This window comes from Spinacia oleracea, chromosome 1 (assembly GCF_020520425.1).
Source record: "Spinacia oleracea cultivar Varoflay chromosome 1, BTI_SOV_V1, whole genome shotgun sequence".
NCBI lineage: Eukaryota > Viridiplantae > Streptophyta > Magnoliopsida > Caryophyllales > Amaranthaceae > Spinacia > Spinacia oleracea.
Genome location: NC_079487.1, coordinates 129,655,096 through 129,669,855, shown reverse-complemented (window position 1 = coordinate 129,669,855; position 14,760 = coordinate 129,655,096). Strand labels below are relative to the sequence as shown.

The following is a 14,760-nucleotide window of genomic DNA, read 5'->3' as shown; positions in this document are numbered from 1 at the left end:
TCAATTGAATTTCCGAAAATTTTACAGTTCCTTATTTTAATTCGTTATTTATCAAAATTTCGTTACTTTCGATTTATTTTCTTTCAGAATTTCGTTCTTAATTTCGTTAATTTCGATTTATTTTCGTTCAAAATTTCGGTATTTTCGTTCTTAATTCGTTATTTTCGATTCTTAATTTGTTATTTTCGTTTCTTAATTCGTTATTTTCGTTTTATTTTTGTCAAAATTTCGTTATTTCGTTATTACTGACTTTCGTTATTTCCTTATTTCCTTCTTTTGTTTTGAAGCTAAAGAGTAAAGATTAGGAGAAGCCGATAAGCCGATAATATCAGGTTGCATCGGTCCATCTTTTACTTTTAGTAATATTTTGCTTATCGCACTTTTTTTAAATATTAGGGGCCCCATTTTTTAGATTTGGACAAGATTAGAACAGGGCCTCCGAAAAGTTCAAGACGGCCCTGCTTGAGAAGCTATGAATAAAAACGAATTCAAAAGAAAAAAAAAATGGAGAAATGTACCGGATTAAAGTCGTAAAACAACACATAATTCAAACCTAAAGAGCATATATGACTAATCGACAATTATAATAGAACATAAAATGTAATGAAAATAACATATATATATATATATATATATATATATATATATATATATATATATATATATATATATATATATATATAATATATATATATAGAGTTCAAATTTAAAGAGCATATGCATTGCAAACCCTTTTTTTAAAAAATAAAATAAAATAAATTCATACATGAAAAATCATACGACATCTATAAAATTAAAGATCTGAATCTATCAAATATATAACAAATCGAATTGAAACTCATTTTCAACAAAACTACAATAGTTGCATGTAAACATCTTATATAGGCTCTTTCACATCGTTGTTTGATACAACGTTCAACGAGGGGATCTTTTGATTTGTTGTAGTTTAATTTTGAAATTAAATATGATTCAATTGATTATAAACATAGAGTTCACATTTGTCACGACACCACACTACTCTTCATCAACGAATCATTTTTTCCTGAAAAATGAAAAATTTCCCTCATGCAAAATAAATCTACAATCCTATAACCTAAGAAAAAAATTCTCCTCAAAGGAGAAGAAAAATCTTGTCTTTCAAAGGAGGAAAGTTCCCCGCACAAAGAGGAAGCTAGCACTTTAATTTTGTGTTTCCTTTTTTTTTTTGATTAGTTTTGCTTTCAGGTTTACAATAATGCTTCATCTATCCTTGTTCGATGAGCATTTCTCCATAGAAAGACATCGGTTATTCTCCTCTTTTTGCGAGAGGATTTTTTTTTTTTTGTTTTATAATGTCCATGATAGCAGATCTAGCTGAAAGACTGACGTAAAATTGGTTCATTGGTAAAATTCTGTATGGGACCATAACGCGTGGAAAATTTACAAACATGTTAAGAAGAAATAGATGAAAATCATCCTCACAACTGTAACCATCGTTACATGATCACTCTGAGAAGGTTATGTATTCCAGCGACTTGAGTGAGAGATGTGCCACATTGCAAGATCTCAACTTATCGTAATTTTTTTTTTTTTTGACATAGGCTCAAACTTGCATTATATATGTAATGTTTTTTTTCTTCTTGCATATCGTAGTTATGATGAAGAAAATATTCATTTGATTAAATTTGCTTTTTATTTATTACAATCAAATTTCCTTTGTAAATAACTTATGACTTTTAATAATGAACTTACTTTACTATTAAAAAAATAGTTCTGAATAGTTCCATTCCATTGCGCATGTATTATGTATACGTTAATTTGCATGTTCATCGATACATGATTATTATTAAGTGTAATAGATTAGCATTTTAATAGAAGTACATAATACATTTTTGTATGGAATACAAGTATATAGCAAGTACATAATTAATAATTAATAATTTAATATGAGTACAACTCCTGGGAATTATTTAACTTAGCTTTTAATTATTAGTCCCAAATACAACGTGAAGACAATTAATTAAGGATCCATTATACTACATCTCAGATTCTCAGTCTAGCTAGGCTGCGATTTCAAGCTTTCACGACCGGGCTTGGTGGGCGAAACCCGAGCTCCGACATCTTCTTGTGTGATTCCGCATAGTGTGCGAAGAAAGTCTTTTCATCCTGCCATTTTATAACATAAGTACTCTTAATCAGTTCATTTTACGTACTAGGGAACACATGATGTACGAAAAATAATGATTAAATTGATTTTGGCACACCTATGCAGTACTTAATTGACATGACTAATAAACTATATAAGTTGTAAGTTGTAAGAATAATGTATTACCTTAGCATAGAGTTGAACATAGCGACTGAAAGCAGGATCTTCCACAAGAACTTTGTCAGTGGGGAATTTCACCAGTCCAGGGGTGTCACTCTTCCTCAAGTTTCTGATCACCATATAATAATATGATTAATCAGTTCAGTTATAATCTTTTGAATCAACTATATTAGGATATATGATAAGTACATGCATTAATTTATCTGGATTTCAGTAACATAAAAAAAATTTAAATGAGATCTTACACAAAATACGAATTATCGAATTTGAAAGGATCCTCGGTGAAAGGACCATCAAAACCTGATCTATCCTGATTTGCTCGACCCTGTGTATAGTTTAATACGTATATAAGGAATAAAATTTTGAAAGGCCCCAACTTTTAATGAAAAGTAGAGGGTTTTTTTTGTTAATATGAGACGCATCGGAGGGAGTAAATAAATAAATTATCGACGTACAAAATAAATAAATTATGGACGTACCAGTGTGTGAGATCCTGATAGAGCAACGATATCCCTATCGTTCAACCCCATACGATAAAATATATCCCTAAGATGCTTGGCATCTACAACCACAAATGAACAATCCACATTAATTATTACCTTAATCATATAGACTACTACGTAGTAATGGATAAATGTTATAGTATTACGGAGTTTAATTGTTTTTTCCACAAAATGAAAATAGTCATTTTGGTAAATAAATTATACGTAATAGCTAGTTTGGTAAATAGATTTTAAAAGTATCCATTTTGATAAATAAAATTGTAAAAGTAGCTAGTTTGGTAAAAGATCCGTGAATTAGTGTTGTCAATTAATTTGCTATGTACCTCCATTGGGGTTTGGAAGAGCTCCACTGTCTTGTTGACTTGGCGCATCCTATATATTTTGAACAAGGTTTAGGGTGAGGTTATAGTAAAAAAAATACTTGGAGACAAAAATTACAACATAATTCGTTAATCCATTTAATTTGAATTAATGTTCATGTTAACGTGTGCCACTTACGGGTCGACCCGGGAAAAATGGGATCTTAGGGCCTCCAGTAACTTCAACAGCAATTACTCCAGCAAGCTGGTCGAATAGAATAACAAAATATGAGAAAGTAATTAAGAAGTGATCGAGCCATACTTTACGCAGTTACCTCGTCCTGGAACTTCTTAACGTTTATTATTTATACAGACTCTAATATAATTTTAACTATTAATTAATATATTCAATTTCGTATGTGAAAAAATTATATAAAAAAATTGATATTTTAAAAAATATTTCAATAAGAATCTAATAAAATCTCACAAGATAATACTTTGATAAATTTGACATTTGGTTATGAGTTTGGACACAAATTTCATGAGTTAAGAACTTTCATAAATTAGGGGAGTTATTCATATTAATGACTAAGAAAATTTACCTGGTAAAAGTCAGCATAAGTAACTTTGGGGTGTTTACCCTTCACTTGTTCTGAGAAAGTATGAAATTAAACAAGTTATTTATGGTATATAGGCAAATGCCTTCACGCTCAACCGCGCGCGCACATACACAACATAACAACTAACATGAAGGGAAAATAGCATAATGTAGCTAGGTTTTAGTTAGATGATTTACCGCAAAAATCAACTCCAACTTTGATACCGTTGTTGGCAGGGTTGTTCAACTCATTCCTAATCGAACCATTTGGACCTCCTGTTTTAGTTTTGGCGTCATAAGTACCCGCTTCATGAAATCTACACCACCAAAACCAAATTAGAAAATGCTATAAACAACATTTACAAAAGAGGGGTAATTAAATAAAAAATAGTTTTAGTTGTAACATGCGCATAATTGTTAAAGAAGTGAAGAAGAAAACTTACGCTAAACGAAGCACAATGGGAGAAAACTTCTTGTTCTTCTGAAGAAGATCAAGAAGGTCTTTACGAGCTCCCTCAATTTGTTTCAGATATTCAACATCTACAATGCTCTTTGTTGTTGCTGCCATGGTGAACTCTTAATAATTTAATTAATTAAGCAAACTTTATATTGGAACACAATATAATTGACAAACTGAGGTATACAAATATGGCTTCATCGGTTGGCTATTTATATAACTTATGAATTTTTTTTACTCCAAGTTGTCACGTGCTTTGTAACCATGTGTACAAATTCATATTCATATTATAATTTAAAATAGTGTAAGATAATGTTACATTTTTCATGGGCGGCTCTCGATAAAAGCATCCAATTCTGTTAAATAATTTAGAAAGTTGGTCCAATTATATACTTGCACTCCGTATTGTTTATGTAAAGGTACAGAATTTCTCAAGCGACCGGTTTAATACGCATGTGAAAGTGAGAATGAAAATGATAATAAATTTAAGTATTATTTGAGAAGAAAATAAACTATCATAATATTTATGGAAATGAAACTTATCTCAAATTTGGTGTTTTTTTATAAATTTGCATTTTCAGCCAAATTAACCGAATAATAACAGATGGTGATGTAAATCTATGAAAGAAAAAGGATAATTTAGAGTGAATTTATAATGGCCAATGGAAATATTGATTTTCCTTGAGATTTTATATACAAATTCATTTCTTATCGCTTTTATTTATGACCATCTATCAAATAGACTGCGAATTATTTTTACCTTTGTAAACAAGAATTACGAAGTACACATGCTTAGTGCCTATATTAGTTTTTACCGGCCTGTTAAAGTAAAGTAAGTTTCATAAATCGTTTTGGTAAAAAAGAAAGATTCCCTTGATAAATATGACTCCATTCTTTGATTTTTCACTAATCTTTCACCGACCCGTCGTTTTAATTGACTTTTCTAACAGTCAACCATAGTAGTTGTTGACTTTCTTTTTAGGGTAGGGAGCAAAGTGGAGTAGATCAATGGAAATAACCAAAGTAACAATATTCTAGAAAGGAACAAATTAATAAAGCAGATGTATCTTTGTTATGCAGAGTACTTCCTCCGTCCCTTAGTACTCACCGCTTTTCTTTTTGGGCCGTTCTTTAATATTTGCACCGCTTCTATAAATGAAAATTTATACCAATATTATATTATTTCTCACACTTATTTACTAACCCCACCTACACCCCTATTCCATACAAAAAACCTTTTAAAAAATCACACCCCAATCACCACTCCCCACCTCTTACACATTCTCACTAATTATATTAAAAAAACATCCCACTATCTATCAACTAACACCTATTAAATTAATAGTGATTGATCGATTATTTCACTACAAGAAATTTGTATCTTTAACGACAACCTAATTCGGGTTAAAAATCCCGTCGCAAAAACCTTTTGTGACAGGGCTAACAACCAAACAATGACGGGAATAACCGTCGCAAATGTCTTTTACGACGGATTTACGACGGATTTACGACGAGATTTCTATTAACGACGGCCCCCTTTTATGACGGGTTCGCGACAGGAAATCCCGTCGTTAATCAACTATTATTGGCCTTTCGCGACGGGATTTTCCGTCGTTAGTAGTACAATTTCTTGTAGTGTTTTATTCTTTATTAAAATTAGAAAATTAAACAAATTAAATACAAAAAATTATAATATAATTATTAAATCACCAAATAAACTAAGAGAAAAAATATCATTAAAAAAGGAAAAAAATAATTACTCAAATAACTATTACTTCGTATGTACTTTGAATTACAATCACGTGCATAATAAATTAGTAATAAATAATTGTAAGACGGATACTAAATTATTGTAACTTAGTAACACGGTTGTAGTCGAGTTGTAGGTTAAAGCGTAAAATGTCACTTTTTCATGACGGTTAAAGTTGTAGGTTAAAGCGTAAAATTTGATGGAGGTACTTCATGCTTGACGTTAAATAATGAAAATGCATGGTCTTTTAAATAAATATTTTTGCATCGTCCTTATAAAATAAAACAAGCCTTTAACTTAAATACTTCTTATTCTATTTTATTTGGGTGGCTTGGATGTATCCTAGTATTTCCGGTTAATCATAGTCGACGATTATATTATAAATTTTGTTATTTCCAAGGTTTTTTTTTCCTATTTGACATAAGCTTAACTTGTCTAAATAAAAAGTTTACAAATTACAACCTAAAACTCATTAGCAATGTTTAGGGAGCTAAAGAAGACTCATATACATTCAAAGTTGCTTATATGAGTTCTGTTACATATACAAACCACTTGCAAATGCCAAGAGAAATTACGGAGATAGTGGCCACCTCGTCCGTTGGTCGTTGAATGGTCACATCGTGCACATCCACATCCTCATTGCCTTTCCACTTGTGTTGCGGCTCGGGTAGGTAATACCTCAAAGACCCCTTAACTCTCTGGAACTTATAAGACGAAGAAAGAGAAGGATGGTATAAACACGAAATGGTTGACCTAACATTTTGAGCAAAAACTCACACACAAACTAAGCCACAAAAAATGGCCAAGTACCCAAATATTTATACTCAGAGTCTCACACACAAACTACACAAACTGAGGCCACCAAAAATGACTAGATACCCAAATAAATGGATACTCGGAGTCTCTCCCCTTTGACAAGGAGAAACTCAAGCTGGACAAGCTATTAACCATCCTAAATCCAAACTTCCAATCCGTGGACTATGGACCATGGTGCACATAGAGCATGGTGCACCATGTGCAACAAAAGAACACATGTGCATAAACAAAAGAACATGACACTACGACAAAAGAACATGCAATATAATTTTTTACTTTTTTGTTATAAAAAATCACAATTTATTAAAAATATAAAAAAAAATATGTCCATGTTCTTTTTACGTAAACGGATGTTCTTTTAATTATATACTAATGTTCTTAAGGTGCACCATGCTCTATGTGCACCATGGTCCACCTTCTAAATTGCGTCCAAACTTCCCATAAGTTGTACAGTTTATCTAAGAGCATTAATTTGTAATCTATGAATTTGAGGTAATTAACATCTTAAAATGGAGTTATCAGCTGGTTTAAATCAGGTTTTGAATAATTATTGTTAACTCTTTTGAAAATGGCTTCAAGTTTCGAACCATACAAAAAGTTCAGAGTAGGTCTTCAAGCTGTTACAAACTTACAATGAGAAATTGTCAATCAAGAAGTCGAAACTTTCAGCAAACACACTTTGAGAAAGCCAAACAAATGAGGAAATTGGATGACATGATGAATACAATCATACAATTTGATTGATCTCAAAGGTTTTTATTTTTTTTTACAACATTGCATAATCTACATGCTTTCGCGCGATTAAATTAGAAAAAGAATAAAAAGCACCCATTTAGTGTACAAACATTACATTCAACCGGATCATTCTCTACAATTCCCAGCCAAAGCTGAAGCTTGATCCTTGCATTCTTCCTCACTGTTTGCAAGCGAAAGATGTTCTCGAATGCTTTCTACAAGATGAGGTGCCTCCTCATCCAATTTCAAAGATAGCCGCCTCAAGCTCTACAAAACAGTTCCACTTCTTATCAGCTTTGTTTTACTAAATAACGATAGTGGTATGAAGCCATTACACGAGTAGAAAGTAGTCATACCTCTGTATCCCACAAGCGATCATGCAACTTCCGTGGAATTATATGGATGTGTGTCTAAAGATGCCACAAAAAATAGCACATAACTTAAATCATTTGATAATTACAACTAGAACTAATAACTTAATCGAACAAACTAAAAACACTCACTTTAGAAATAATAACATCTGTTGGCCCTAACTAAAACAGTCACGTTTTTGCAAACCAGGGGTTGATGGATTGTAAAACTTGTGTGGTCATTAAAAACATCAGAGTGAGGTTTAACAGCATTTTACTCACATGGAATATGACTTGGCCAGCAGCAGCACCGTTGTTGACCACAAGATTGAAGGAATCTGCAAGATTCATATCCGGTTATGTCATATTCGAACTGATAACCTTGATTTTTAGTAACAGCAGAGAATAGCCATATATTTGGCGTTAGAATCACAGTACTTCCCAAGTAGATTAGAACATATGCCTGTTAACTGGATGCAGAAGGTGCACATGATCTAAAAATAATAGAATTATAGTATGAAAAGGATGATGTCACTATATTCATGCTGCAGCCAGCATGGATGACATGGGAGAACAGAAAGAACAATGAGCCAGTAAACTAAGGCCTCAAGTGGTGTCACCTAAGCAAGGAAGATCAAGCAATCCTAAAATCAGAGTCTGTTGCAAGTACAGGATTCAATATTTTCCAGGGACATCCTGCCACAAAATTGAAAAGGATGAAATGGCTTAAGCCAATCTTTTCAAAGAACCCATCAAATCTTCTGGTAGGGAATTTTTCTTCCTTGAAGGATATTTGGCTAACACCCCATTGCATTAATGACAAAAAAGCTTGCATTTCATCCAAAATAAATAAAAAAATAAAGGGAAATTCTACATGCTAACCTTGTGTTTTGCAAAATTCTAAAGTGACCTTGTGATTTGCAAACTCCCCAAACGTGACACTATGAGCAAAATATATTGTTCAATCCTCTAATGTCCCCGTATAAGAAAATAACCTTCTGAAAAGGGGATTGATGTACCTGTCTCCGGACCCTGTAGGGATAACCATTATTGAACATACGGCCAGTCCAACTAATCCAAAACTCAAGGTAATAAGAATGAACACTATGAACCCCACCTATGGGCTATGGCTTAGCATGACACAATTGAGCTCTTAAGTGGCTTCATCTACTTACATTTGTAATTACCCATTTTTCTTTAGAAAAAGATTAAGCCTCCTCAATTCCGAAGAACCAAGGATCCCAATTAGAGCCTTATGGTTATATACAATTATGCCAAAAACTTAATGTTGTGTTTGTTGCCTATAGCAATATAATTCTCTTCTGCAGCAAAAAGTACAAGCAGCCAAAGAACATAGTGAAAAAAAAACATGCTAAGGTTCATACATTTGATTACGATTTGTTAATATATTTCTTACTTACCAAAAAAAAAAGAAAAAAAACATGCTAAGGTTATTTAAAAGGGGGAAAGGGGGTCAAAATGTATTACCACAGCCGGCACAACCACTACAAAAGGTCAGTAAAGGGCCCTGAGGACTTACCACAGCCTGCAGCTTTCTTAATTGCATTGCTAATGAAGGGTAGTTTTGAGCACATGGCAGCCATCACCTGCAGCACAATCAGCTCAGATGTTGAGCAAGAGAACAATTTGTAGAACGGGTTTCAGGTATTATTCTCCATCAGCAGAGCTCTAGAACTTTTAGCAAATAAAATGACATGAAATGAAATTTAGATATGTAGTATCTTTTAAAAGGATTGTTGTTGTGAGGAACTAACATAACTATTTTGTGAAGAGAACCATCAGTGATATTTTATCTTGCATGATTACAGCTTTAGCCATATTACAGTGACAAAAGTTAACAGACCAGCACTGGCTATGATCATGATTTCTGCATGTAAGTCTTATGTCTCTTTTTATGTCTCAATCAACTGAACTCCTCCTTTTCCCTCGCCCCCAACTACGTCCTCTCCCTCATCTTATTCTTCAATTGCAACAATATGGGGCGTCATTAGTGAAGGGGAAAAGCAATCCTACCAAGTACAAAGCAACGAGACTCTTGTTATTATTATTTATCTAACTGAAAATAGCATTTCAACGGGAGTAAATATATGCAAAATAGGATGTTCATATTACATTAAAGAGTATGTTTTTTTTTTTCTGGTAGGATATATTTAATTGCAAATTTATTTATTTTTTTTTAAAAAAAAGGGTTTTCTGATGTCAAAATCCAGCTTTTTATGATTTGATGGCCTCCTAGGTCTTAATTTACTGGAAATACAATTGCATGCATCCTTGTGCAAGTGTAATGTTAAGATCAAGTTCACCATCAGCCCCTTTGCTTTGCACCAAATGGAAAATGCAAATGAGTAGCACCTTTTGATTTCCTGGAAAAAAATAGCATTGGCAAGATTGGGGATTCCAGAAACTGAGATTTGGAGACCAATGGTGCCAATTCAACAGCTAGAGTCTCATATACAATTACATGTTCCAAGCAATAAAAGAAAGCGGTAGACAGAAAGACAGACGGGTCTGGAGGAGAGAAACCGCAAGGAATGATAGATAGAGATCAATCATTCAATAATGGCAGGTCATATTTGGAATTAGAATAGGAGGAATGGGAGTTTATAGAAGGGAAAAGATGGGGAAGATAAGGCATAGATAAATCACATGATAGCCAACTTAGGTTTGTCACCTTTTCTCGTTGCAAAGAAGCCAAAGGTATAATTGTGTAACCATAACTATAGTAAAAGGTAGTTATCCAACCCAAAAAGTTATACGTTGTACGTAGTAGTTTCTCTACCCATTTTAAAGGTATTATTTGATGAAACAATCCAAAATAAAAGAACAGTTCAATCCTCAAGAACTTATTCACAATTTATAATTGGGTAAAAATAAGAACAGTCAAAAGAAAAGAAGCCAGAGGAGAAATGCTTGGATCTCATGTCATGCAACACCATATATGGTTCATTGATACGCCTCACACAGAAAATAAATGTCTGAAGAGTCTCAGTTTTACTGGATATATCTTGGTCCACGTATGTTTTATGTGAATAATTCAATTACATGGTTACTTTACTGATTGGATCAATACACAAAAATTACTTACTTAAGGGTCAGCCTGTGCAGTAGCTCATTGAAGCAGTTCCTGACCAGACACATATTCTACTATCAATTATATTGTCTTGATAAAGGTACAAGTGAAGGAGGTAGCAGTTTACCACATCACAACTAAGTACTGCAGTTGAAAAAGATGGAAATCAAGGAACCTACTAAATTCTTCCTCTGTATCAGGCCACGCGTTTGAAAGGAATAAAATAGATTAAAGGCACTTTAACTAACGAAACCAAATTATTCTGAGTTTTGCCATTAGGTCTTAGCAATGAACAATTGCGACCTAAGTCCAACTACGGCATTAACAAATTGCACATACACGAGCTTCTATCAAAGAATGCAGATCATGTATCAGTTAAGGTAGTAAGAGAGAGATTGCGCTAGCTCTCAATCAGTTCAACAAGAACCAGTCACCGGTTCATTTAAAGGAACCTAACTGGAGCAGAATAGTTCAAAGACCAGGAAATCCGGACCTTTAAAATGATTGAATTGGCCACTAATTAAGATCGGAATACAATGAGTCAGCCATAACAATACTGAAAAACAGTGGAGCAGAAACTTCAAACATACTTAAACTTCATCCACCAAGAAACTATCACAAATCTGGATAATACAGACCTACTCTCAAACAACATCAACCTAATGAATATGGACTGGCCACTGGACCCAGTAGGCTCTCTGGTCGAGTAACTCTCTAAAGCTGCGGGTAGATAGGTCTTCTCCACATCCCTCGTGGACAGGAAGAGGATATGCAGGTGGTAAAGTTCATAAACAGTAGCTTCCAAGGTCCAGATAATGTAGTGAATAAATCAGGATATGTCAGGAAATTTAGATGGAACACATTCACACAACAACCAAATAATAAAAGTATGACCTTAACTAAACATATCATCATACAATACAAGCATGCAGTAGCATTTTGTCCAGATTTGAACAGCAAGGCAATGATCAATCTATGGCCATAGAGACTGAATGAGTTCATAATGTTTGAAGGGTTACTTACAGATGGAGGAGTCGTATCCAAGGAACAAAAATGACGTTTTGGAATAAGAAGAGAGTGCCTGTCAATCGAAGCATGAAAAAGGAGTAATTAACAACATGATGACAAAAGGACACTTAAGGGAAATTTTGCCAGACTTAAAGCACTATAAATTGATGGTACCTTACCCACGACTGAGTGGACTTGTATCCAAAATGCAAAGGCACATATCATCTTCGTAAAGCTATGAGAAAAACAAACATAATGACAATTATGAGTTGACCATACAGATGAAGATGACAAGCTCTAAAAGAATAATAAAGCAACATTATTATTCACAAAATAGCACTGTCAGCAACAGTAAGTCTCCTCACAAGAACACTAGTAAAATCACCAAGAGCAGCTTGATCAAGGTTCATCATTAAGGATTTATTCTCTTCACATTATAAGAAGAAAAAAAAAGTAAATTTAGGGGAAATAAGTTCTAACAAGTTCAGATAAGTTCTGATGCGAGCTACCTATGTTCAATTCACAACTACAATAAGCTCATATACGTCAAAGTCAAAGTCAAACTCAGGTGAAGATAACACACCCTTAGATGATTAAAAATCCCCACACACATCCGGTAATCCCCGCGGCCCACGCTAACTTCCAAAACCTCTGCCAAAGTCATTGTATGGGAGTCCGAGTATCAGACTTTCAGTCATGAACTCATGTATCAGACAATCAGTCAAGAATTCAAACTCACACAAATATATTACACTTGCAGATTGAGGGATCTTCCTGGCTTTCTCAGGAAATCAAAGTCCCTTCATACTCTCATAGTAAGTTCCCTTTTTGTTAGTCTCTCCATTCTATATCATCTATCCACTTTCCTCCTCCAAACCCACCCCAAACAAATAAACTACCATTCCCAAATCCCAATTGAGAATATTGACGGCTCGTTTGGAAGGCTGTAATAAATGGCAGAACCAGCCAATTAAAAGTTCTCCGGTACCATTACCTGGCTTCTGTTGCCAGTATAAATGTGCACCAAAAATAGCTATAATAACCGATAATGACACAGACAAGTAGACAACTACTCCAACAAAATACAGACATACCTAATAAGTAATGAATAACATCTCAATTACTGCGTCAGAAACAATTATGATGAACAACAAAATCCCAAAATTCAAGCAAAACACTACACACAATACTGTAATAATTACCACCCACCAATATTCACATTCAAACTGGGTAATAATTGTTGTAATTATACCTTGAAAGCGGGGGAATTGCCGCAAATAATCTGGCAAAAAACACAATCTTTTTTAGAACTGGGGTTTTTCGCCAAATCCCTAGTTTGAAGCTGAGTGGTTGTTGACTCAGAAGAGCAATTCGAAGTAGATACGATTTGGGTATTGCGTGAATCGATGTGGGAAGGACAGAGATGAGAACACAATACAGCTATACGACGTCGTTGAGGAGCTTCAAAATCCATACTTTTCACTGGGTTTTTTGGGGTTCGGGGGAGGGAGAGGAGAGAGAAAGAAGAGGGAACAAAAGGGAGGGATTTGGGGGATTGAATGATTGATTGTTTCTGGGCTGCTTATCCACTTGAAATCAATGAGCATAGCTGCACAGATAGGAATATAGGATTAATACAATTGATTTCCGTTAAACTGTGTCCTCTCTTCTACACACTATGAGATAGGTTGACAATTTGACATTGACAGCAAACTAAGGTGTCGTGTTATTCATTACGGCGTACTCCGTACATTAAATCAGTAAAAGTCATCCAATATATGGTGTGGCTTGTGGAGTTGAGTCGAGTTAGGTTGTGGTCAACGATAGGAGTCTGACACGACATAGTCCACATATATGGTGTCGAGTTGAATCAGGTTAGGTTATACTGTTGTGTGCATCGTATTTTCTAGTTAATACTCGAGTTTGTAACTTTTGTAGTTCTGCTTTGTGGTAATAATAAACTCTTAATCTTAATAGTCATAATTATTTGACATGATAATTATTTGAGAATTTGCTATTTGCATTGATATTAGAATTTACTTTTATTTCCGAGTCTCTATCTCCACTTCACAAAATTTTATTTCAATCCGATTTGGAACCTCTGATGCAACACATTTTCTTTCTTAAACAAAACTATAATTTGAAAATTTAAAATATGTTTTTCTTCCTAAAGTAAAATCAATGTAGCTAAACTTTTTCAATCAACAAAAACCATTATTTATTTTAAATTGAGCTCTAATTAAGTTTACAATATTAGTAAATATTCAAAAAAGTTTAAAATATTAGTATTGAACTGTTAGCTTTATTTTTTCATAATTAACCAATAAATTCATTTATCATTGGATTGTATAGGTCAAATTAAGGCAAATGATCATCTCTAGTGAAAAATAACATGGGTATTTGTTATCGGTGTTCCATCCACACTCCTCCAGACCTCCACCATACAAGATTGTATTAGTAGCACATTGAGAAACCTCCGCATCATCATCACCTTTTTCCCCTCTCTCTGTTTGAGTTAACTCAAACTGTAAAAGTTCACGACAAAACTTAGCTGCATAAACTGTTGGAAATTCTCATTGGGAAACACAAAGGAAAAAAGGGTGAGTGAAAATTCAAGAGTCCCACATTGGAAAAACTCTTCATATTCCTCTTGTTTATTAATTGGGGAATGAGTGTAACTCTTGTTTAAGAAAGTGTGAGAATGGTATGGGTGGACACATCACACACGCGCGCGCGCCGGGCCGGGCGCGGGCCTTGGGCCTTGGGCCTTGGTACTTGGGAATGCGGTTCGCGGGCGTGGGGTGGGTTTTGTGGGTCAACCCTGTTCTTTTTGGTAACTGGACCGGTT

General features: G+C 34.0%; 2 protein-coding genes across 7 annotated transcripts; both read right to left on the bottom strand.

Moving 5' to 3' along the window:
* Positions 1–1,760: 1,760 nt before the first annotated feature.
* LOC110802381 (L-ascorbate peroxidase 3) lies at positions 1,761–4,357 on the bottom strand. The gene is made up of 9 exons (XM_022007832.2): positions 4,149–4,357; positions 3,904–4,022; positions 3,710–3,759; positions 3,307–3,372; positions 3,132–3,180; positions 2,785–2,867; positions 2,551–2,630; positions 2,312–2,414; positions 1,761–2,145 (listed from the first exon to the last, which is right to left on the bottom strand). Exons 1-9 carry the CDS (start codon positions 4,271–4,273, stop codon positions 2,053–2,055), a joined length of 768 nt encoding a protein of 255 aa, XP_021863524.1. The 5' UTR covers positions 4,274–4,357; the 3' UTR covers positions 1,761–2,052.
* A 3,089-nt stretch (positions 4,358–7,446) lies between these two features.
* LOC110802318 (adenylylsulfatase HINT3) lies at positions 7,447–13,647 on the bottom strand. 6 transcript variants are annotated; one of them, XR_008920760.1, is made up of 10 exons: positions 13,165–13,644; positions 12,092–12,147; positions 11,928–11,985; positions 9,354–9,420; positions 8,833–8,845; positions 8,696–8,754; positions 8,434–8,509; positions 8,096–8,151; positions 7,820–7,873; positions 7,714–7,730 (listed from the first exon to the last, which is right to left on the bottom strand). XR_008920760.1 is itself a non-coding variant. In XM_022007764.2 (9 exons), the coding sequence occupies exons 1-9, from the start codon at positions 13,384–13,386 to the stop codon at positions 7,590–7,592; spliced, it is 726 nt and encodes a 241-aa protein (XP_021863456.1). In that variant the 5' UTR covers positions 13,387–13,638; the 3' UTR covers positions 7,447–7,589. The 6 variants fall into 6 exon arrangements, 3 of the variants coding, with proteins under 3 accessions (XP_021863456.1, XP_021863457.1, XP_021863458.1); XM_022007764.2 differs by lacking the exon at positions 8,434–8,509 and having other exon boundaries at positions 7,447–7,730; positions 13,165–13,638; XR_002537121.2 differs by lacking the exon at positions 8,434–8,509 and having other exon boundaries at positions 7,645–7,730; positions 7,967–8,151; positions 13,165–13,647.
* Between the last annotated feature and the right edge of the window lie 1,113 nt (positions 13,648–14,760).